At 42.3% G+C, this 25365-nt stretch overlaps 1 protein-coding gene across 4 annotated transcripts in view; it reads right to left on the bottom strand.

The window, feature by feature from the left end:
• Positions 1-25365, bottom strand: part of AGBL1 (AGBL carboxypeptidase 1) — a 263897-nt gene that overhangs the window by 71795 nt on the left and 166737 nt on the right. For all 4 annotated transcript variants that reach the window (XM_085070420.1, XM_085070421.1, XM_085070423.1 and 1 more), the window contains exon 22: positions 12014-12174. In XM_085070420.1, coding sequence (XP_084926546.1) covers positions 12014-12174 — 161 coding nt within the window. The remainder of the gene's footprint in view (positions 1-12013; positions 12175-25365) is intronic.

The following is a 25365-nucleotide window of genomic DNA, read 5'->3' as shown; positions in this document are numbered from 1 at the left end:
TTACAGAAAGGCCTTACAGACACCTGACCCTGCTAAGGGCAAACTCCTGATGGAGCATGGCTTCCAGAGGGACCTGGGCTGGCAAAGGGAGCAAGGATCAAAAGTTAGGGAAGGATGTGGGGTACTCTGCTCCCCACTCGACTGGATCAGCAGATGCTGGGTCATGCCTGAGTAGATTTCCCAAACACACTGGGATACAGCCAGCTGCACTGCAGGCTTAGCCTTCAGGCCTTGCTCTTCAGGGACTTTCTTTGCTCCGAGATAAGTCTTTGATCATGAACAGCACATTTGCACAAAAAGAGTTTGGATATGATTTTAAAACGTGAGAGAGAAAAGTGAACAAAAGCCATGTTTCTGCATCTCATGTCTCCAATCTGTTTCTCCTTGAAAGGGGCAAAGACACCTCAGAGACATTGTCAAAGTGCCTAAACCATTTTTTCAGCCTAATCCATTATTTATATTTCCACTCAGCCCTTTTTTTTAATCCTGAGTTCCCGAAATGAGGTTCTGTAATGGTGAGAATCACTCCCATGAGCTGAGGGGAAGGCAGGGAGAGGGCTTAAGTCTTGTCCTGCCCTTACCCTTCCAAATCCACCTCTGACAGGGACTGTCCATCTTTTTCTCTCTGTTCTGTACCTCTCACAAACTGCCAGCATCACATCCTCATCCACTTTTTTTTCTCTTTTCTGCTCAGTCCTTTCTGTGATATTTAGGTAAGAATAAGCACTTTCTTCAGGCCAGACACATTAACACTGAAATCTAAAAGGTCTAAAAAAAGACATCACTTTCTGTGGGCATTCACCTGAGAGACTCTGGTGTCCTTCACCAACCCCATTTGTGGCCAATAATCCTCCAAGAAAACTGCTTAAAGGTAAAATGGTTTCTCCAATACAGTTGATCAAAAACAAGTGAGGATAGAGCTGATTAATCCGGGAAAATACCATCCTTCCTGAAAATAATAAACCTCAATGGCAAGGCAATGGACAACACTAAAAATATTACAAAACTGTAACTATAACAAATGCTACACATTCCCTGGAAAACCCATTCTGAATTCTTGTTTTCCTATATCTCAAATGTACCACATAAATAAACAGGGCACAAAGTAGGTGATAAAAGTAGTTAGAGGAATAAGGTTTAAAAAATTATCTTCTCTCATGACTAGATGCATGAGAAGGGAGGTGATAGTTGTTTACAAAATTCCTGGAAAATTGGACACTCCCAATTATTCTCTGTTACAGCAGAAGATAGAGGTGCATTTGCAAAGGTGAAAGAGCAGCAGATGAAAGGAAATATTTTCTTTCCTCACAACATGCAGCTAATCTATAAAACTCACAAGATAGCAGGGTGCAGCGAGAAGCACTGCAAGATTCAAAAAGCATTGGGCACTTATAAAGAAAATGAGAGCACTGGAACATTTCATTAGATGGAATTATTGTTATTCTAATTACTCGGAAAGGCTAAGAATCCTCATGTTCCCAGGTATAAATAAATAAATCACTGTCTGAAGATAGAAAATCATTCCCCCAGAGGACAGGGGCATTGTGTAGTTGTCCACTATGGCAAGTTGTTGCTTCTCTCTTTGAAATCTCCACTGCTGAGCACTCTCAGGAAGGACACTTGACTGTATTAAAGTACTACAGTGGATCCTCTCTTATGATTCACTTTTTCGTAGATGAAAAACACAGGTTGTGCGCTGGAACAAAAAATAAGCATTAATTCTAGGAAAAGCCTGACAAGATAAATCCAGGTAGCAACACTTTACCCAAATTCTTGGCTGCCCCCTGCAGTTCAATGGAAGATGAGACGCAGCTTTATTATTTGAAATGGGTGTTTGCTTTCTCTTTGAATTGCATAGGACTTTTATCTTTTAATGAGATGCTGGTGCTTTTTGGAGGATGCTATAAACTGGCATCTTCAGAAAAAAATTCTCAAGTACAGAATGTGATGTGAAAACTTGTTGGGTAGACTAGACAGAACAAACAGATTACACACAGAAATAGAGAACAGATGCTTTCTATTCTTCCCCTTATTCCTAATTTCTGATCATACTGGCCTGATAGCAGAATCTTGTTCTGGAATTCAGCTGCTTTTATTGCTTACTCTCCCTTACAAGTCCAAATCCTCAAACTCATGTTTAAATAGGGATTTAAGGTAGTAAGTACCTGCTAACACTTAAAAGGAAGCCATTATAGATTAAATGGTGAATAATGTGCCATAGATAAAGCTGCTGATTAAGTATTTTTAAATGGTTAGGGATGTATTTGAAAGTCTAACCATAAAGCATGCTACTGTTACCTTAAAAATGAAATCTGGCCTTCCAGAAGTTTAAACATTCCTCCAGTTAAAAGCACATTTTAACAGGAACAAATAGAAATAGGAATGGGAGATGGAACAGGGGGAGGAAACAGAGAAAATACCCCAAAACAAAGGGAATGCTTTTTCTTTTCAATGCTTGTTCTGAGTCTGTCTCTCCCTTCTGTTCTGACAGCAGCCCTTGCCCTGGCACAATGACTTCCTTTAGCACTCATCCAGGCAGCAACAGCCTACACCCTCAGCATCTTCCCAGAGATTCAAGAGCAGAAGGAAGTGACAATCTTTCCTTGAGAAAGGAAATCTCACCAGAAACAGGGCTGGTTTTCCATTTGTTTTGGCCTTTGTATCCTACCCCAATTCTTTCAGAGTCACAATTTTCCAGAGAGTTCTGCTGAATCTTGGCTTCCTTTCCCACTATCCCCATTCTCATGGGCACACGGAGCCTTTCCAGCACATCACAGGTCCTTCTGCGCTCTTCCAGACTGGAATCAGCCCCACTCCTCTCACACTGCACTGTGACAGCAATAATAAAGTGGCAGTGCTCTGTGGAGAAGATCCCTTAACATTGCTAAATGATACAGAGTGACCAGGGCCAGAGACAGATGGTGTCTGTGTTGTGCTTGAAAGAGAATTTTCCCTGCATTCATGAGAATAGGATCTGGGATGTTAAGCTTGAATACATTTCTGCTCTGCAGACAAAAAATAAAAGCCCAAGTATTAATTTCATGTGCATCTTCCCCCTCACAGCCTTCTACTCTCGACTCCACTCTAATTCTCACAAGTCCTTTTTACCAACATCACGTTAAACATACACATCCCAATAAATCCATATGGTTTCTCTGAGAATACAGTGGATCAACAGGGGCTACAGGAACTGGCTTTCACATTTCACTGTGCATGAGCACTCATCCACTCTGGTGCACGTGTGCTGAGCCCTGGAACAACAACCTGCACGTATTTATCTCCAGTCTCACACAGCTCCTCTGCCTGTCTCTCTGTGCAGTACTAGTGAGGCAGCTAGAGGCAGGGTCTGTGTTTGAGTCACAGCCACAAAACACTGAACAGCCAGAGCCTCTGACAGAATATACAGTACAGCTGAGGTGTCAGTGGAGGTGGCTTTGGAGTACTTTAAAATGCTGTTCAAGTGCCAACTTTCACCTGCAAATATGACACTTTGCTCGCCCACCCGCTTTCCTTCCAGGCTGTGCACTCCTTTTACTGCAACTTGACAGCTTTAATTATGAATTTCTCTTCCTTCTCTATCCCTTTAACCATTTAGTCTCTTGTTTGTCTTGCTAAGTTTTTGATGTGCTCCTAGATAGCAGCTGCACATTGTCACCACAGTAGGAGAGACTTGGTCAGACTCTCATTTGCAGGCTGGGCACCAAACCAAAAGGACTTGCAACACAGCATTTGCCTCGAAAGCAGAAATCTCTGCTCTTGCTTTCTCCTTGCAGAAAAAGGAGGCAGTGCTGGGGACACAATGAGACTATGAGCATTGTTAAATTCATTTGGGACTCCTTAGCTCTTATTGTCTGAATAATTTATACAGGTACAAACTTCTGGTGAAACCACTGGTTGTTTCACAGGGGATTCAGCTCCTTCTAGCCCTGTATTTCACCCATGACAGGAAACCCAATTCAGACAGTGGCAAAGTATGCATCCAGCACCACATCCTGCTCTGCAGGACTGGAGCCTCTGATGCTGCTGGTGGGTGGGGAGACATTCTGCTCTACAGAGGCTCACAGACCACAGGCATTCATTCTGATTTGCTTCTAAATTCTGTGAAAGTTGGACATCTGAGCCACTGTGTGGATTCAAGGGGTGAGAACTCCACGTGGTGAAGCCTTTGATCCAGATAATCCAGATCTAAGTCTCTGGTTCCTGCTCTGTGCTTCATGATTAACTCTCCAACGCATGGGATAGAAAAGTCTGTTTTGACCCTCAACCAGTCTAATTTTCACCTACATGAATGTATTCTTCAAAAAGCTCTGGTGGGAGCTGGGAACAGATTAATTAGAGGTCTACTCAACTGACAATTGCAATGAAGAGGGGGAAAAATATTTTCTTCTTCCCAAAAACGTGTTTACTTCTAAAGGGTTGGAAGTGCACTTCATCTAATTACTAACTCACTCATTCCATTGCTTTGCCTGCCTGAAAGAAGCTACCATAGCATGTGTACTGGTATGACAGATCTGACTGTTCTCTGGTTTCCACAAGTCTCAAGCTGTTTCAGGACTCTGGGAACACCATTTGGAAAAGTTCCACAAGGAAGCACTAAATAACCAAGATCCTTGAAAAACCTTAGTGTTTATCTGTGGTTCCCACCCATCTGAAGACACAAGGACTCTCACTACAGTTGTGCCTTGTGCATCCATATCCTCTGAATGAGGTCAAACAGCTGGAAACAAAGGACAGGGATCACCAGCAGAGTTGCACTGACAAAGTTTTCTCTTCCTGCTCTAACGCTAGAGACCTAAATCTAATGCAACTGGTGTTCAGCTACTACTGCAATATAGATATAGTCTATATAAGGCTATATATAGTCCCCTACATCTGCCTCTTCAGCACCAGGCTTGTGACATGTTCAATCTGAAATCTCACCTCTGCCTGCATTCAAAATGATCAATAGTTTAAGCAGACTGATTCTCCCATTATCCTTTGCATCCTCTTAGGAAAAAAAAATCTATTGTGGTGTCAGCAGTGTCCTGGTCTATATAAAGGCCACCTCAGAGAAAAGACTGCCTCCCTCACAATGCATTGTTCTGGGAAATGTTTCATAAATGGGAACTTCTGAACCCCTGATAGCCCTCAGGTTTATTTTTCCATCCCAGCATGAGAAGAACCCCAGTGGCTTTCATATTTCAAGTTAGACCTTAAGGGAGAAAGACTGCAGCACAGAAATACAGATGCTCCTAATCAATACCAAAATGTCTGATGCCAGACAGCACCATAGCAAAATGCCTCACAGAAAGGGCACTGCAGAGCCCATTTGTTCAGCTGGATATATACAAGTTCATTATCTGTAGTCCAGTCAGATCTGTATGAGTATGGTAATTTGAATAACCTCAGACAGATACGACAGCAAGCAGAGCTTCTGTGCATGTTTGAAGTTCCTTCTATGATCTCTTTCTCTTCCCATTTGCTCTTTTCCTCTCCTTCCTTTCTGCATCTATTTAAATTGTTATTATTAGCTGAAAAAGGATAAATTAATTACCTCTGAAATGAGCATGAATACTTATACCCAGTCTGGCGTAGCTGGAGCTGGCATTTGATAACAGTCAACAGAAGCTGAGCAGTTTGCAAGCCATTTCAGAATAATAATAATAAAAATCAATAGGAGGAAAATAGGGACGGCTCTAGAAAGTGTTAATGAAAAGTTGCTGAATTCCAGCGGCTCACCTGTGAACAGCTACATGAAACCCTTCTGAATACCAAATATATTCATTATAGGCTGCATTGCTTGGCTGAGCCTCCAAAGAATTCTCTGGGCTTGTATTCTCCTGATAACAAAGGAGAGGTGCAGAAGAGAGCAGGATAAGAAGGATGAAAGGGTGGACAGAAGAAGGTTCACATTTTTATTTTCAAAACAAGATTATCGAGGCACATAAAAACAATAAAATCTAAAGTCTGTGATAGATCCAAACTTGAAATCTGATGGTTTTTCCTCACAGTAGCAGAGGCAGCAATTCTTTAGATCAGACCCTGCGGGGGCAAGAAGATACCACTCTTTTGCAACATCAGTGTGAAAAATCACTGGAGAGTGTTATAAAACAGTCAGGACTTAAAGCATTTCCTGAACTGATCCTAAATGGTTACAGCACCGTGAGACTACTCTGAAGCCAAAGCCCAGCTCCATCCACTCTCACACCTGTCACACTGAGTTAATGTTAGGCTGTGCTCTCACAAGTGTTTTATGAAATGCATTATAGAAACCCCTTTTGCCCCTGTTCTGCACCAAAGTGACAAAGTAGTTTGGCTTACTTAGGTAAATGCATTCCCACAGCACTTTTCTCTCCAGCATCCAAATACAGAAATACCTCATCCAGAGATGCTCATAAAGCAGTAGAAATTTCAAATTCCTTTACCAGCAATAAAATTTGTGACTAAGCGAAAAAACAGAATCAATAAACTTCCTCCTCTTCTGAAAGCTGCCACAAGGTATTTAATGTCTACAGATGATCAAGGTTAAAAATGCACCAAATCTTTACTTACAGAAAAAATGGAACTCCAGTCAAATAAAAACCTGAATCAAAAATCTGGTCAAATAATCCCTGCTGTGGTTAGATTCTCTAAATGATGGAAAAGCACTTTCATCTTCAGCCATAAGTCAGAGGGCTCCCTAGAGTCCAGCTGTCCAGTCTGCCTCAGGACTGTAACCTCTGCTCCACCTGAACTGAGAGGGGATGGAGTGCTGTACAGGGTGAGGTTCTGTCTTGCATTTGAACCCTTGAACCCTTTTGGGCACACAGTTTAAAAGATGAGTGAAATTGCTTGCACAGCCATAATCAGGGGAAGGTGCATTATAGTGAAAAGATGGGAAATCCAACAGTTCAATACTATCCAGGATCATGATGGTGCATCAATGTGGTATAGAAGAACAGCAAACACAGTTCCAAATAATCTGCAAATCCCTCTTGTCAATTCCTGGCTTTGAAATCCGTATGCTGACCGATCTAACTCTGCTCACTGCATGGAAGATGAAGAGATTACATCTGGACAAAGAAATAGAGCAATGATTAAGCCTTCTGCTTTTGATTAATAGCAGAGCTAGATATTTGCCATCTGGGGTGGAAAGAGATTTGGCTCTGCTCAAGAAAGGTAAGAAATGATGAAGAAACACAGGAGATAAATAACGTCTGAGTCAGCAGAATATGACTTCACAAAAGCTTGTCTCAACACATGATGTCTCATGAACAAATGGCTACAAATGCTGCAGTGTATGCAAAACATTTCCTAGCACAACCTGAAGGGCAGGGAAAAAAAAAGAAAATTAAGGAATATGCCATCAGTTTAAACCACAAGAAAGAAGGGGAGGATACTGTAGAGGGAGGGGATTGCTCTTGCTTTCTCTCTCTCAAATCTGCTTTATGTGAACAGTCACTTCCCATCCTCTTTGTGGTCATGACAAATGTGAAGCTACCTGGACAGCAATGACTTAAAACTTAATTACTTTTATAGCAAATAAGGCATGAAAACTATTGTCAAAAAACATGATGTCCAAAGTACAAGCTGCATTTCACTTTCCCAGAAGAAAGTTTCCGAATGCCAGAACTGACTGTAAGGCATGGTGGGATTCTGGAAACATCAGTAATTCTTCCTAGTACATGGCAGTAGTGTCTTATGAGGCCAAGTTTGAGAGAGAGAGCAGAAAAAATTGCACGAGCATCTGACACATGGCTTTGTTTGTTGAAAGTGGCTGCAAAGCCCAGAAAATTCTCCACATCCTTGGCCTTTGACCTTGGCAGAGTGGTTCATAAGATCAACCCTATTCAATGCTGGTGTAAAATGGGCTATTCAATGCAGTAAAACACCCAAATACCATTAGTGAACAAAAAAAGACACAACAACAAAATCCCTACAGAGGTCTTGTATAACATGAAGGTGACAGTGCCTCAATAACTTGTGAGAGTCAATATGATGTGTCCCAGAAGCACAGGATGCTAATTAAAAGACCAACTAATGCCTGGAGCAATTTCTTTCTTCCTCACCATCACACACTGTAGCTCTAATGCATCTTCTGTGCTGCATCTTGCACTTTCTCCTGTCCATGCTCCTGAGACAGCTGCCACATGTTGAAAACAGTGACACAGAGCTGCTAGGCAAAAGTCATTATATCCTTGGACATCATGTGTTTAGGAGAAATACTCTACTGTCCCCTTAGCCACACAGCCCCACTGGTAGAGGTTCAGCCCCTCTTGCTTATTCTCATTCTGCCTCTGCGGTGAACTTTTTCCAAGCATTGCCCCACTCATGCTTGTGAATGATTCCTTTTGCAGTTGACAGTTTTGGGGAAAGATAGACAGTGAAGTGAGGACAGGACGAAATTCTTGCCTGTGCACAGAATCGTGTTTAGTGAGGTCTGCTAAAGGCTTCTCTCACCTTTCTTTGGCTTATTGGAGACAGCACACTGAGCACAATGGACTCAATCTGGTGTGAGAAATCCCCCAGTCGCACAGGATGCCTCCATTAGAGCAGGCACTTCCCTGACAGCTATTGCCTCACTCCAATTTACTGACCACTGCCTCTGAGAGAGCTCTATAAAGTGCACAGCAAATAGTTTATTCCAGGGAAGCAGGCAGGGTCCAGCCTGCTGCTTTATCCCCCTCACAGCAGTGGTGAGAGAATAAGACTGCAGCATACCCAGAGCACAGAGAGCCTGAAGAGGAAAATTAAAGGACACAAACAGTTATGAACCTTGACAGGTGAAAGTGTTTGCTGTCGGAGGGAGATGCTGAGATGCCAAGTCAATGCCACGCACAGCAGACACCAGGGCAAAGAGAGACAAATGCAGGACATGAACTGCAGGGATTTCACAACAGAAGAGATCTCTGGCTCCACAGCTTTTGATCTCTGTACCTTTGCAACGAGACATTTCATCTGGGAGCCAGCTTTATCCAGTGCTGGATTAACTTCTTGTTCCACAGCTTGACCTGTCACCCAGAGTATTACAGAGATGGGCACTCAGAAACCCTTACATAGAAAACACATTAGATTGAGATAGATGCATTTAACATAAGCACTGTGCAATAGCTCACACTTCTCACAGCTTAATTTCAGCTTGATTTCCACAAAACAAAACTGTAACAACTAAGAAAAGCTCGTGTTTTCATCAAGGCTGAGCAGTACTTTTCTTTTGATATTGGTGAATACTGCTATGGAAAGACTCACCCATATTTGTATCTTTTTCTAGACATGCCAGCAGGACAGCCTTTGGGACACATTTTGCTTTGCCAGAAAACATTAGCTACAGTAAAAGCTATTGCCTCCCACTTAAATATCTGTCATGCATATCATTTCCTGGGACCAGGACACTGAAGAAGCCTGGAACAGGGACAACCTGTAAGCTGTTGAAAATACACTGCTGTTCACTATTTAAAGCATTTCAGAAAAAAATTTCACCAGGTAACCAGCCAGAACTTTACGTGTGTCACACCTGAAGGATCCCCAAGTCTGACTTTGTTTTGGCAAAGGTACACAGAAATGTGGGTATTTTCATTCACACCTACTCACACTTTCTGAAGCAAAGTACAGAAAGCATGCAAGGATAATGTGTGTTTTTCTGGTAACCACAGAAGAAAACAGAGCTAATTTTAAACTACAAACATTTCACTCTCCTTAAACCCACAAAGGTGGGCCTAGTCTAGGAAGCAGCAGAGTGTAATTTCCATTTATGTAATGATATACCAGCAGTAAAGCTGTGAGGCTCTGGTGCTACTTCACAGAACTAGATCAGATTTAATATTTACAGATTAATATTAGACTGAGTGGCACCCCTCCGGTTCCTCCAGAGAAATGTTTTGATAGAGAATAATTTTTTTTTTTTCAAAACCTGTGAGTAGAGAGTGATATAGAAATAGCTGCCCTCGTGTCTGTATCAGTGAGCTCTCCATATCCTGCATTCTCCATTGGTTCCAATATTCCCACTAAAACCAAACCATGCAAGTCTCCTGGCTAGGCTCAGAGAAACCCAGGAGGGTAGTATTAATTTTCTGAATCAGAATCAATATCAAGCACAATCCTTTTCCACGAATTATTTATTTTTTAAAAGAATATGCTAGCAAACACTTTGGTCCCTCCATTTCCCTTCACCCTACCTTTCGCAACAACTCCTGCAATGTGACACCTCTGGGTGGGATTCTCAGTTCAGCTGCTTTCCTGGTCTGCAAATGGTAATTGCATCCAAGCTAGTAAAGTTTCACAAAGCTGCAATTATATCCAGGGAAGTGAAAATTACCAACTAACTATCAATTGTCTTTTAGCAGTGACATTCATTCCTGGGTGTCACAGAGGTACTCACTAGTGCTGGATGAACTCAAAGGGGTAGAAGACTTTGCTTTCAGCTGTTGAGGACACATGGGAGCTTTACTAAGAGAACTTTTACTTTTTTGCTAGCTTCTTTAAAAATATTTGTAATTATAGAGCTTCCTTCTGTACTGATCAACTACCACACAATATGGGATAAATAGAATGAATTCCCATTAATGTGAAGTCAACTAAAGCAAAAAGCAACAGAAGGCTCCAAGGATCAGAGAAAATGCTCGCTGAGTTACTGTGACCAGATGGCTTTTTGTCAGTGTCTGAGGGAAGTCAGGGTTTGATGTTTCTCTTCCCATACATTATTTTCATGCAAGGCCCTTCTAGCTCCAGTTCAAAACTGAGCATTTTATTTATATCTCAAAACCATCCACTTAGCCACATTCCAGCAGCTCTCTCTAATGACATACCAATGATTTTTTGGATGGTTATTCACAACATGGATGATGTTTAGCACCAGCCTGAACTGCTCCATTTATATGTTCACATGTACAAGTGAGCACAGCTAATCCAAAGGAATGCCTCTACATCTTATCCCTCTTTTTAAACCATCCCTCATAAACATTTAAAACGGTGAACAAGCTTGCAAGAATGGGTTTTGGCAAGAGGAACAGGTGGTGCTAATGTTGGGTAAATGTTCCTGCAGGGGAGAGACTGGAAGTCTGCCATAAATTACAGGGGTATTTCTGCAAATGAAAAACTTGATGTTCATTGACGAAGCTGAGAGAGCTCTTTGATGGCAAAGCCATCGGGGAGCTTCAAATCATGTCACATCACTAAGTCTTCTTTCTGCATTTGTCTTGGAAAAACATTCTTGCAACCATATGTGATGCACATAGCACTAACAAGTGATGGTGGCCTGGAGAAATTATGTACTTTTGCTTCATCACAAATTCAAGCTGAATAATCTCACACTCAGACACTTTTCCAGGTTGAATTAATCTTGCATTAATAATGGTGTAAACTCACTGAGATGCTTCCCACTGATCACAGGAAGCAAGTAAACTAATTTTGCAGTTTGGAAAAATACATCCTAAATAAACAGTGGGATCAAAACTTCTTCCTGTGCATCAAAAGTCATAAATCTATGCTCTAAAAGACTAAAGGACACCATTCAGTGAGGAAAAGAAGAATTTTTAGGAATATACTTGCAGAATGAGGCCCACAGTTTCTAAATCAGACTATCAAGGTCCTTTTACAATCTGCAGAACTTGTTCTCTACCCTGCAGCACTTAGAGAATGTTTTCCCTATAAGAGATCCTCTCCATGGAGGATATGAGCTGGACAACATCCCATGTGACACTCAGTGAGCAGGAAAATATTTCCTGCTGATGCATTTTCTGGGACAGTACCATCCCCATGTTCCATTAATCAGCTTTGATAGGAAAATGGAAAATAAAAATCAGGTACTTCTCTTTAACTTATTTTCTCCACATGGATGGCTGCAGGACATGGACCCACTCTTTCAGTAGTTTCTTTGATGGAAGTCAATTGATGGGAGTCAATTACATCTCAATTCCAATTACTCTCAACACATTGCAGTTCCCAAGATGCAAATCTCATCCACAAGGAGAGTCCATTTCTGCAGATTTAAACCCAAAACATACCCCCACCAATTCAATTCCCCCAGCAGAGCCCTCTGGCTATGACAGTCACTGACCTTTGTGCCCTGTCTGTTATCTCCTCCTCCAGATCCAGCAGCAGTGCTGCCTGAGCCATCAGCTCCTTGCTGCAGGGCAGGGATTTGAGGTGTAGAATCAGCAAACCAAGGCAAAACTTGCTCCCCATCTCCTCCAGCTCCTGTGTTCCCAGCTGCAGGCCCTGATGGAGAGAGGCACAAGGTTTCAGGATTCCCAAATGTGGAAGTTTTCTCTCCAGAATCATTTGTAAATTAACTAACCGCATATGGTCTACAGAAACTGCTCCAAACTAGCCTCTGTTTTACAGCAGGGCAAATAGAGGCAAATAGTTTAAATGCCTCAACTAAATTTTCAGAAGTCATTGTAAGAATTACACTCAGACCCCAGGAGAATCTGACTGTAAATCCACTTTTACAAATCATCAGGATCGAGTTTTTCTTCTTTCTCTAGAGGAATTGTCTCCCTAAGCAATGGGAAAAAAAATAGGTGCTCTGAATATAAACACTAGACAGTGGCAAAGATGGAAAAGGGAACTGGACAAGGGGAAAAAAGGGAGGAAGAGATCTTTAACAAGTTATGAATTGTTTTTAAAGAAAATCAATTGCAAAGTAATTGCAAAATAACAAACACCTCTGAGGAATTTCTCAGTTTGTTAAAACCTGGTGGCACAAGCAGGGCTTGGATTATCAACTTCATCCTTCAAGAGAGGAATTCTCCAAGCTGTGGATCCTTGCTGATTGTGAATAGTCTGTGTTTGGTTTTACACCAAGGCCCTGCATCAGAGTAAATCAGTGTAATCAATGGCAGCTTCATGCATCTGGAGAGCAGGGCAGGAGATAGACAGAGCTCAGGTCTACCAAAAAAGGAGCTAAAAGTGCAAAATCCCTCGTCTTTGGCACTCAGTGAATGCATCATGTGTACCCCTTAATGCATCACACATCAGGGGCTGGACCAACTGCTGCCTCTGCCAATAACAGCACAAATCCTCTCTGCAGCCAAGCTTCTGTGAGAGTTCCTGCTCCATTCCCAGCTTGTTTCCTTAGCAACTCTCAGGAGTCCAGAATAAATCCTGGCCCTAAGCATGGTGTGAGCTCCAAGTTAGGACAGACTGCACATCACTCTCTACTAGACATTTGTTAGTGAGCATCTCGTGGTTAATGAAGCCCTACATGCTCAGTAATCCATGACAGGGGACAGAGCTCTGATCTTGTGTTGATTTTTATTTTTTCTTCTATATAAACTTGTATTTGTAAAATACTTTGGGATCCTCGGGTCTGAGCACCTCTGTATAGCTGGAAGATTATCTCTGAGCCAAAACCACAGGTGGATGGAAAAAAGGAGAGATTTCACACATAAACTTCTGCAGCTCTCCTGAGGAGTTCTTTCAGTCCATTTTTGTTAGAGGACAGAAACTACTGGGACAGCACCACCACCACCTCATCTCTAGCAGACCCAGCATATGCAAATATCATTTGACATAAAAAACATCTTCTCTGATCACAAATACATTTTCCTGTGGACTAGATATTGTAATTCAGTTTCTCTTCTGAGGCCCTCTGAGCAAAGCATGAATCCACAGTTATGATGAACATAATCCAGAGCTCAAATATGTACTGAATGGCTGGACAAGGCAGGACCTGTTCAGAAGAGCACACAGACAATCTGAAGAAAAAGCCTCAGTGCTAGGCAGGGTCTAGGGACCCAGGAAAACTGACTTTTGCTCTCTGAACAGTCTCTTAAATGTTTTCATCACAGTGGGCAAATGTCTGACATCATTTCTGCTCTCCTCTTATTCACCTCTACTGCAAGCTTTGCCAAGGAAGGTATGGGTTCAAAAAGTGTAGCAATAATTAATAATAAGAAGAAAACAGAGGCAGAAGTTTATGGGAACTGAAGGGCATTAACACAGAACAATGAGAATGCTCAGCAGCACTGCATAGATTCCTAAATGTTTTATTATTTTACTTTAAAAGACTTAAGATATTTTAGTGTGGCAGAGTTACAACCAGCAGGCAGAAGCGGTGACATTTCAGAGAAAAAAAGATGTCATTTCCACAGCAAGAGAGTTATTTTCTCAGGGGCAAAAAATACAAAGAACATCTCGAGGCTTTCCCTGGGGTGCATCTCAGGGTCTTGCTTCCAAGATTAAGGCAACATACTAAACAGCTATCAAAGAGATGCGAAGAGTGTCTGAGCTGAAACTCAGCCTCTGCCTTTATGACTCCCTAGAGCTTTATTCGGGATATGAAGAGGCCTTAAGATACTATAAGCAAAGAAATAATAATAATAATATTAAAACTATAACACACCTCAGAAGTCTAAGACAATAACTGCTCCTGCACTGAAGTCAGCTGCTGCACGATGGACCCCTATTGCTTTGACACCAGACAGCTCAGGAGTAACAGCTAGAAACTCAGCCAGAGGATTACCTGTGAACTTGCTTTATTGTCTTCAAACACAGATATTTATTTATTTGTTTGTTTTATTTCCACTCAGACAATTCTCTCCCTCTTTCCTCCCTCCTCAGCTCTCAGCAGAGAGAGGAGCTGGAGGTGCAGAGCACGAGTACCACTAAACTGAAGCTGTGGACAGAGCTGACATGTTGAACTAATGTTATTGATGGCATCTGCCAGCAATGCCAGGACCTGGTGCAGTGGTTAATAATCAGTCCCACTTGCATTACTGAAAAGGAGGCCTGACCTCCAGGCATTTCCCTCACAGCCACATAGCACAGCCAGCTGTAAAAATTTCGAGACTGCGCCTACAACTCAGACTTAGGAGAATATTCTACAAGAAACACAAGAAAGAAGAAAAAAAGGGTAGAAGTGATGCCCTTTGATTTGGTTAGGAAGCTGGTAGGAAGCACACCTCCATGCAGGGAAGCTGTTGGTGTTACCAGGTGACAACACACGGTCTGTTTGTCACAGCTGTGCAGAAGCTGCTCTGCCTGCCAGCACCTCCCCTGCAGTGTCCTGCCAGCCTGGATTTGCAGTGACCTCATCTTCCTCTCTGGCACGACGCTTTGCAGCACTGTCCCCCCCTTTGGTCACATCTGTGTGACCAGAGCAGCTTGGTGCAAAGCCTCCCATGCCAAAGGGATCCAGGAGAGTTCTGAAGGAGGAAACATCACCCCTGCACCAGAAAGCTGCAGACAAGCTCATCAGTCCTAATTAGCCCAGCCTCAGAAACAGGCTAACTAAACCTCCCCACTTTAATGATCAATTCAAATCTCCACACAGGTTTTGCTCTCCCTTACATCAAAGTACCAGTCTGGACCAGCATCAGCCTGATGCACCACATTCCACTGCACAATACAAATTGGTCTCTTGGGCCCTGCCATGCAATAACCGTCTGCAGACATCATGTTAAGGGATAACAGGTTAATTGTTTCCTGGCTATTATAGAGAATAATGGAGCTGAACAACTTTTCTTTATCCCTTTTCACATTTTCATACTGCAACAGGCAGAATGGGAGGTGGTGATGCCTAATAACAGTCCAAGTTTGAGATAATTTTATTTCCCATTGTAATACAAAACAGAGGAATAGAAGATTTATCATCTGGCCACTACACTGTCAATACAAATTTTCCTAAACAAAATTGATCAAATTATATTGGAAAATCAGTTCACTCGTGCTCAGCATTGATGCATCAAATTAATATCCACAACTAAATGTTTCCAATATCTCTCAGCTTGCCCTCAAAATTCTTCCCAGGCTAAATGACAATGTAATGAAAAAACTTTGTTATTCATTACTCATGTGCTTTAAATATTCCAGGAGGCAAAGGCAGTGATAGTTTTGTTACACAGATATTGTTGAAGGAGGTGGAAAGACTCCAGGAGTTAAATTAGAGATTTCTCCACAAGGGTAATGAGAATTACAGTAAAATTAGAGCTGGAAGATACTAATAAAAGATGAGTAGAGAGAAAATTTCAGAGGGATCAATTGTTTCCTGAAAGGAATTTTTGACATTCAGCACGGCCACGTCAGCAGCCTCTCCCGCTGTAGGTCACTGTTCAGTCCTTGGGGCAACAGCTTTTCCCTGCAAACCCACTTCCAGTCAACATATATACATGCACACTTACAGAATATTCCCTGCATTTCAATAGCTTTACACATGCACAATGGCTATGCCCTAAGGCCGGGTATAAATAAATTGACAGTCTGGTTTCTCACTAATTCCATCAGTGAGCTCTCCCTCGGAATACTAATCAAAACCGTTTGGAAGCTCTAGAGGACAAACTTAGGGAGCTGAATGAAACATTTGGTGCCTGGTGTCTGCAGCCTTAATTTTAGCTTGAGCCAGCCCTGAAGGTTAGTGTACTTTCAACCCCTGTGGATGAAAATACACAGACACCTGCTGGGGAAATGGCTATTTAGACAACTAGGACAGCAGGGAATAACCCAGGTTTTCTCATGCCCCAGAGATCCCTAAGCAGCAGGTATGGCATGCAAAACACACGAAGCAGAGGGGATGGGAATCTGGGCCAAAACATTTCAGGAGGATTAAGCAAGTAGAAAAGGCTGAAGATGCAAGAAAAGAAAATAGGCTAGCAGGAATTTCTAGAAGGAAAGATGAGAGGGACTGGAGTTAGAGACAGAAGATAAAAGGATGGGAGAGATAAAAGGATGAGAAAGAAGGAAGGGTTGTTGAGGTCAATGGATGCTGATACAGAGGAATGATAACAAGAAGAAAGCTAATGGCAACCTTGACCACCTTGGCACCCTTGGAGAGGTGTGCCTTGCTCTGAACATCTGTCCTCATTACATCTGCTGCTCTGTCCTCATTGCATCTGGTGCTCAGGCCACGTGGTGAGGAGAAAAGGCCTGGCTTGCTTTGAATCTGCTCACAAAACTTCTGCTGAGCTCAGCTGGTGTTTTGGCTGAGCAAACTTTGAAGTAGTTATTGTTGCAATCATTCAAATGGGGTCTTTTACTATTAAAGAGATGTATGTCACAGGCAACACTGTTAAAAGAATAGCCTGGGAAGGGAAGGTGAAACACCTTCTCCCTCCAGTCTGCTAGAGAAAGTCCTGGACAAACTGCTCATAGGAGAACTGGGAGTTTAACAAACAAAAATGTGTTTTCAATTTCTCTAAAAAAACCCAAGTTATTTAGATTATGAATTCTCCAGGTCTATTGTGGGGAAAGGATTTTTCCTTCTTTCCTCTGGCTGGCTATTTCTCTGACACTTCCATCTCCACACCTTTTACTTGCAGTATTTCCACAGCTGTTTCCCACCACCCTTTTTCCCTCCCAAATTTCTTCTCCTTCTCTCTTCCTTAACCAGTTCCCATGAATAACTTTGTATACATCAAGTTCATCATGTGTTGGAAGAGCCAAATTGTATCAGTGTTGCACCTGAGCTCTCTATTTTGCTTGGCCACTCTACCTCAACACTGCTGCTAATGTTTCGTGTCAACAATTTGCAAACTACACAGGATGGGGACAGGGGTGGATTTAACATCCCACCTTCTCAAAAACTGCACACACACACTGAGGTAGTATTTGGACAGGGAATTGCACAATACTTTTGTTTTTTTTAATGTGGGCCATAATTGTGATGGGTGGTCATGTCAGGAATAAAAAGAGAATGAGAAATGAGGGTATTTTCCACCTATGCAGACAAACCATGTAGAAAGATGCTATTCTTTGCAGAGCTCTTGCTTTCCAATAAAATTGAGTAGCACATCGGTTTTCTGTCTCATTCATTTCCCTGTGACATGCTGGGGACCTATTTTGGGCCCTGGATGAAGCTGGACTGAGAACCAACAGCTTATCCCTCTCTGCAGACACTGAACAATCTTTCATCTTGTCCCACAATGTCTTTTCAAACTGAACTGCAGGGGCTGAGGGGAGGATATTCCAGGCCAGGACTGCACACTCTAAAGGAATCTGCACTGTTTCACAATAACAGGACCAGGAGTGCCTCAAGTTCCTGTCTGAGCACTGCAGACAGTTTTGGGGAGGAGAAGCCTGCCTGTGCCATCCAGTGAAGATGAGACAATCCAGAGAGCAATCTTGTGACAGCAGACCTAACCAATGCCAAAGGCAATGCCATTATCTTAAATAATAAAAAAACCCAATACAAACCAAACATGCTAATTTCTAAAGGAAAATAAATGCTGCTACAGGATACTTAAGCTGCCTACCTGGCAGACAAGAAACAGAGCTAAGGAACTGTTCAGGTCATGTAGGAATTCTGGGGCAGTGCAAGGAAATAAAGCAATTACCAGTTATTGGAGACCATCAGGTGCTTTATTCAAGGAAGCACCTTTCTTCCCCATGCTCCCAGTATTTCCAACAGGCTAACTGGTATCTGATGATGCCTTGAAAATTCATCAGTAGTCTAGTCATTACTTCCTCTCACATATGTTCTTTCTTTCCCCTGCTATCTGAACTCTGTGGAACATGGAACAAGTCACAGACAGGTTATAGCCTGAGGTATCTGGAGATTAAGTGTGAGGTGGGACTTTAAATATGTCTTAGAATCTGTGTCAAATGAATTAGCTTTTAAAAGCAGTTTAGGAAAGCAAGAAGCTGAAATTTATCAAGTCCTAAATTGGCAGACTAATCCCTGGATGACTTTTCTTTCCCTCTTCTTCCACTTAAAAGTTTGCCTCTATAAATAATTTTGATGTACAGAAAAGTAAGCGGACTCTCGGCCCACCCAAGTCTTTTTTTCAGCTCTGCATTTACCCAGTTTGGCCATATTTCACCATGGGTGTAAAATAATTTTCTGATCCTGGCTGGTGATCATCACATGCCTTGGAAAAAATGATTTATGATACTTATCCTGGCTAATGCAAATGTAGATGCTACTCAAAGTGTCAAATCCGCTTTAAAAAATCTCAGTAAGGTATTTATCTTCATAATGCCGTTCACAATGGGGATCCCCAGGTTAATTATGTGTTACATAAAGAATCAATTGTTGCATCTTAATTTCATGGAATGGTGACACATATTTGATTTATATTACACAACACTTTGTTATTTTTCTGCGTGGTTTTCAAGCATTTAAATTAACAAGGACGTTCTATTCTTCCCATCAGAGAGGGGATGAAAGTTATGTATTGACCAAGATGACACAGCAAGGTTAGTGTGCTTTAATTCCTCATCCAACATGAGACACCAGGACTGTGACACCTTTCACTTTTGCACCAACAGAGGGACAGGGGCACTAGAATATATTTAGTGAAAGCCAACACACTATGGCTCACACAACACCTCAGCTGCTCCAGCCTGATACCCCACGTTATCTCCATCCCTCTGCTCCCACCCAGGCTCATGGTGGAGAATAACAAACCCCTGAAGCTGTGTCTTGGCCTGGCAGCAATGTCACATAGAGGAGAACCCTGTGAAGTGTTTTTCTCCTGGCTGTGCTGCCTCCAAACTCCCCCAGCCCTGCAGAGCCTCCCCCAGCCCCATGCCTGGTGTTCCTGCCTCACACTGCTGAGCTCCCTGCACTGCTGAGCTTTACTCCTTCCCTGTATCATTCAGCAGCTCCAGAATCCCTAATGCTTTCCCCATATTGAAGCTGCCTTCCAGGCCACTAAACACTTTCATCTGCTCCCTCCAGCCCGTGTATATCACTGCTTTGTCTCTTGCAAAGAAATGACCCATAACACACACAGCATTCCACAGGAGGTATTACCACTCTCGTCTGCAGGGATATTAGAACATCTTCCAGGTCTACCTGTTTCTTCACACACACAGGCATCTTATTCACTTTTTTGCTTTATTGCTGCTGCTGCTGCACATGGCACAGACATCTTTATCAAGCTGTCTTTATAATAGCTACTTATGTTTTCCTGAATGGTTAGAGCTAATTCAGAGCCCAGCCATGTGTCGGAGTGCTTTAAACTATTCCTTCAAACATGCTGCACCCTGCCACTGCCTATGTTTCATCTTCCATTCTAGTGCCCGCAATCTTTCATTCTTCCCACTGTGTAATTTGCATCAGCTGCTAGCAGCAAATCTTTTTATCTTATTATCTCCTTGCTTTCCAGCCATTCAAATTATAAATACTGACCAGCACCAATTTACAAACTGGTAACTGAATTCACATTACCAGGAGTTTCTTTCCATGTCAATGTTGCCTTATCCTACATACTTTCCCCAGCCTTTTAACTAGGTTTTGACTAAACAAAAGACTCTTTTGTTTCTCTCTCCATAACTCCCAGAATTTCTTGATGCTTTTTTTTTTTTTATGGCAGGAGCCTCTCATCAGCTCTGACTCATCTGGGATGCCCACTGATACAATTCTGCATGAAAATTAGCCGAGGTTCACCCTTGAAAGCCATAGTGAAAGTTTATATACTAACTTCTCCTTTGTGCTCTAAGACCTGTACTTCTTAAAAAAAATAAAAAACATATTATAAGGTACGATTAATTCTATTAATACTCTCGGTCATTTGTTTCCTTATCCATTTGTTACTCCAGTTCCTGAGGTTGTGTTATTGGTGTTTCTCTCGTGACATCAAGTAAGTTTTTAAACATTAGGACTCATAACTACGATTATTTACCTCGTTGAACCTGGTTTAGACAGTCAGCTGCTGAGTCTGCTGGCCAGTTTTAACGATTTCTCTTTAGTAGCTCAAATTCTTAATTACCTTACAACTCCTACAGGAAAAAAAAACCTGGGCTTCACCTAATTCTGTGAGTTATACCCTTAATCAAATATCAAATAACACAGCAGACAATGTGCAAGCACTGTCTTTGTGTACAAAGCAGCCAGCATGGTCCCACAGCATCCTGCTCTGTTCCCATCCTGGCTGTCTACAAGCTCTGCCAGGTTACCTGGGGCTCTAGAAAGCATCCCAATCTCAGCCTACACAAACTCTTATTATTTTTCCAAATCACACCTTGAAGCATATTTCTTTCTTCCAGGTCTAAGTCTGCTCTCCACAAAATCCCTCATATCCTTCTGCCAATGGCCGCAGAGCAGAGCTTTCAGCTGGGGATGGCTTTCCTGGGCACATCAGATGGCAGATGGCAGCTTCCGTGGTGGAATAATTACATGTACATGCCCAGAAAAAATAATCCTGGAGCCCTCTGTGTGTTGGTCTCCTTAAAAACTTACTTTAAATAGGTCCTCCCACAGACCCCCAGAGGTGAGAGGTAAGGACACAGATCAACCCACAGCTTTGCACCTTCCTCTGCCATTTCAGTTTTCATTACTGGAACCTTTCATGCCTTCTATATCCATCCCCTTATTCTGATACATGTCAAGAGCTACCTGAGACTTTTTTCCTAAATTATAAATGGCTCCCCCAGGCTAATTTCTTTTTTCCATATCACAAATTCTCTTTGGTCATCTTCAGCAAACACCATCAAAGCCAGCCTTCCCACCTATCCCTCCCTACAACCTCAGCATCAGTGACAGGAAGCAACTATGATTCTACAATTTATTGTATTAGCACTTCTAAAACAACAAAGGAGGCATTGATTTTCCAAGCCAAAGGCACATGGGAAAGCACAAAAAGCACCTCTGCCCAGCTCAGATCAGAGAGGGAAGAGGCACTGCAGAGGAGAGGGTTTCCCCCAGCCCGATGCCTCTCGCTTTGAAGAGGGAGGATGGAAGTGCAAGCAAGGAGCTCTCTGGCTGTTCTCTTACAGGTGTCAGTGTGATCATTCTGACACAGGACCCTTCTTGCTGCTTGTCACATTTAACAGAGAAATGGACAATAACAGGGGAAATATGGCCCTTTTTTTCTCTTTCTTTCTTTTGAACACTCTATACTAGTCACCTGGAGAATGGCTGATAACACTGAGGGTAATTCAGGCAAAAATACTGCAGGACCATCTTTGATGTCTGCTCTAATTTAATACAGGTTCACAAAACGAACATGTAATACAATAACACCATCCAAAGTTACAGAATACATGAGAAAGCTGGGTCAGAGAGAAATTTCACCAGACAGTTCAAGGGCAAGTTACTAATCATTTCATTCAGAAGCTGGGTTAGGAAGGACATCCTGCAATGAGTCCTGGGGATGTGATAGCCACAGGCAGAAAGCAAAGATCAAGAAGGTCCTTTCAGGTGAGCCAACTGCCATTAACCACTAAGAGGGTTTTCAGGCTGCAGAGTCCAAAGGCTCATTTCATCACAGCCCACAAGTCCACTGGCACAAAGTAAACTGAGAGCCATTAAGATATGGATGATGCATATTTATATCTTAAATTTCATTGGGAAAAAATTATTACTAAGAGGAAAGCAAAAATGAGGATCAAAACAAAGCTTCTACTTCATTACAAGAGATAGGAACTTGTGGTGTTTGTCCATGAGGAGCTGGCCAGGAGCACACAGATGATTTTAGACATTTGGACAAATTCTCCAAGGAGAACATCAGTCAGAGCTGGCAGCTGGACGTAGACTTTTGCAAGCCAACTGTAAGTATTTTCCCTTCTGTAATCCCACCCGCACAGGGTCAGTTTAATACCTGCACACTCTATACTTTAGGAGAGACAGAGACAAAGAAATCAGGTCTTTGAGGAGTGTGAGGAACAGACTGAAGAAAGGGAGACAAGTTCAGAGAGAGCTATGGTGAGGGGAGGCAGCTCTCAAGCAAGCTGGATGACTGATGTGACCCACATAAAAGCACACGTTGCCCCTTGTTCTGCCATGAACATGGCCACATTGGCTTTTTCAGAGGTGGAGACCAGAAAGAAGCAAATGCACGGCAGCTGACAAATGTTTCACCTCCGAGAGAGAGCAGCAGGTGAGAAGCACACAGGACTTGTAGAAACAAACTACAAGTTTCAGAGTCTTTGAAAACCTACTGACTGTTCCCAGCGAAGCAGATGAACCTTTATCAGCAGAGGAGACACTGACTCCAGATTACAGGCTTTCAGGATTTCTCATCTTGCAGCTGTACTACCTGAGAAAATTTGCATAAGAACAAGCTTCCTTTTTCTTAGAAGTCCTTTTATTATTTCTACTGAAAATTATAATCCTCTGTTTGTGACATTGCAATCATTTCTACTACAATCAAGTGTTCTGTCCAAAAGGAGGATTACTGCTTCTGCTCAGAAAGTATATATGGACTTTCAGAAGAACTAAGGAGCAAGTTTCCAAGCAAATAACCTTGGTAATAGAGAACAAAGAAGACAAAGATCTAAAAACAGCACTACATATGATCAGAACTGCCTCTTCCAAGAGGTGTCTGATGCCCTTTAAGTTCACAAAAACTGATGTTTCTACGGGTAAGGAGACGGAGATAATGTAGACAGAAAAAGTGGCAAGACATTCCTCTTTACTGTGCCACTCCAACATTCACTAAGATTTTTCCTTTGACAAGCTATCAATGTTTTTAAAGTAAACATCACAGAGACCTATATAGAAAACCCACTGCAGTGCTCAGCTCCACCCTTTCAGCTGTGTCCTGTGAGGAGGAGCATCACTGCACGTGGTGCTGAATATCAAAAAACTCACTTAAACCTGTGCCTCTGGCAGCTGCTCAGAAATCCACAGAACAGTTAAAAAAGAAAAGAAAGAAAAAAGCCTTTGTTTTTGTGCTTTTTTTTTTCCCAAGAACATAATTTAGCATGACTTTCCACAGAACAATTTGCATGGGATTACCCACAATGCACTATATTATGGTAATACATTTCAACCTCTGGTGCATATTAGACTGACAGTCCTAAAAACCTGTTAAAGGAAAAATAAATGATACAGGGAAATGATGATGTAAGACAGGACAGTAAACATTCCACACTTGTGTAATCTGCCAAAATTCAGTCTAAAATTGGCCTAAGAAAGTGTACAAGAGTATTGTGCACTCAGAACGGCTTTAGGGAATGTTCCCAACTCAAGCAGAAAACAATACCTGACTGAGACATGGATGTAATCACAGAGGAATGGAAAGCACAACAAACCAGAACTAAGAGCTGAACAGAAGACAAGGAGAGATTTTCTTCATTTCTTTGATTTCCCAGTGGGTTGCACCCTGGAGGGAATATTCCTCCTTGCCCATCCAAGGATGGTTTGGTTCACTGCGCTTCACCACACACATTCACTCACTCTGCCTTCTGCTCCTCTCCAAGCCTTGCTGCATCTTCTGATGCTGGTAGCAATCCCTAATATATCCTGGACAGACTCTGTGTTCAAAAACAGCTGTCCCAAAACGCTGAGCCTCAGGGCTATATGATCACAGAACCCAAACCACCAACACCTCCTTCCTGCAGTCACGGATGGCAACTCAGCCCTTCAGCAGCTTCAGCTGGGGGAAAAAACACTTCCTCCTAATGTTTGCTAGAATTGGTCTGCACTTTCCCATAGGAAATATCCACAGGAAAACAGTACCAAATGTTAACTCTCCCTTTCAATCAATTGCAGACACAGCTTTCCTAGTAATTGAAGCAAACAGCTATCACTCCTCAAAACCTGAACTCAGGGATGAGTCTCTTCTGGCATCCAATGAAGAGCCATTTACCTGGCCAGGGGACTTTTCTGCAAAGCCCTCAGAGAAACAGGAGCAAAAGGTGCCCAGGAGGAAACAAGTTACAGGGCTGGTTGAGGAGACAGTATGTGGGGGAAAGCAGGATTTTTCCATCAAGGACTTTTCGTTAGTTCTCTCAAAGCTAAGTTACAGAAAATGAGCAAAATAAGAGTTGAGGCCAAATTATATTTGCTGAAGAAGAGTTATAGAGATTAGTGTATTAATTAATTGAGACAATGATGTCAGCCAGGGCCTGACCTTTATTCCTGCCCTAGCAACAGCTTTGTCCCTAGTGACTTTCAGCCTGCATGCTAAAGCCATTTAGATACATCCCTCAATTAATCCAGGATACCCTCTGGGAGGTAGGAGAGCAGCACTGCGAGCTGCAAGCAGGGATGCTGAATCAGAGGAGGAGTAACCTAGTCAAAGGCACCTCGTCAAGAGCATTGGCAGAGCTAGGGAGAGAGCCCACAATTCTCTGTACCTCTCACACTTCACCCCTCATGGCTAGGAACAAAACTGTTTGAAGGTATTAATCTGGAATTCTGCCATACTTTTATTAAAAAAAAATCAGAGACTAACAAGAAATAAAGATTAAGTCTAAAAAAAAAGAACCAAAAAAAAGAAAACAAAACCACCACAAAACCACAGGAAAGAGCCTGGTTTTAAAAGAACTTGTGTTCTTCCTTTTTTGTAATGAAAAACCAGCAACATGTGAAACTTGGACAAAATGACAGACACTACAGAGGCCAGGAGAGCAGGCAGGTCTTCAGTCACATCCTGCTTGTCCCCTTTCCACTGAGACCAAGTCCTTCCCTGAGGCAGATGCACTGCCCATCCCCTGAGCACCACTCACTCTAACAAGGGATCTCCAGTCTCTACAAGGGCAGCTGGATGGCAGGATATGAGGTAGGATAAAGAGCTGTGCTGT

This window comes from Lichenostomus cassidix, chromosome 10 (genome assembly GCF_008360975.1).
Source record: "Lichenostomus cassidix isolate B80296 chromosome 10, HeHo_3.0, whole genome shotgun sequence".
Taxonomy (NCBI): domain Eukaryota; kingdom Metazoa; phylum Chordata; class Aves; order Passeriformes; family Meliphagidae; genus Lichenostomus; species Lichenostomus cassidix.
Note: the sequence above shows the minus strand (reverse complement) of the source record. Positions and strands in the feature narration are given on the sequence as shown.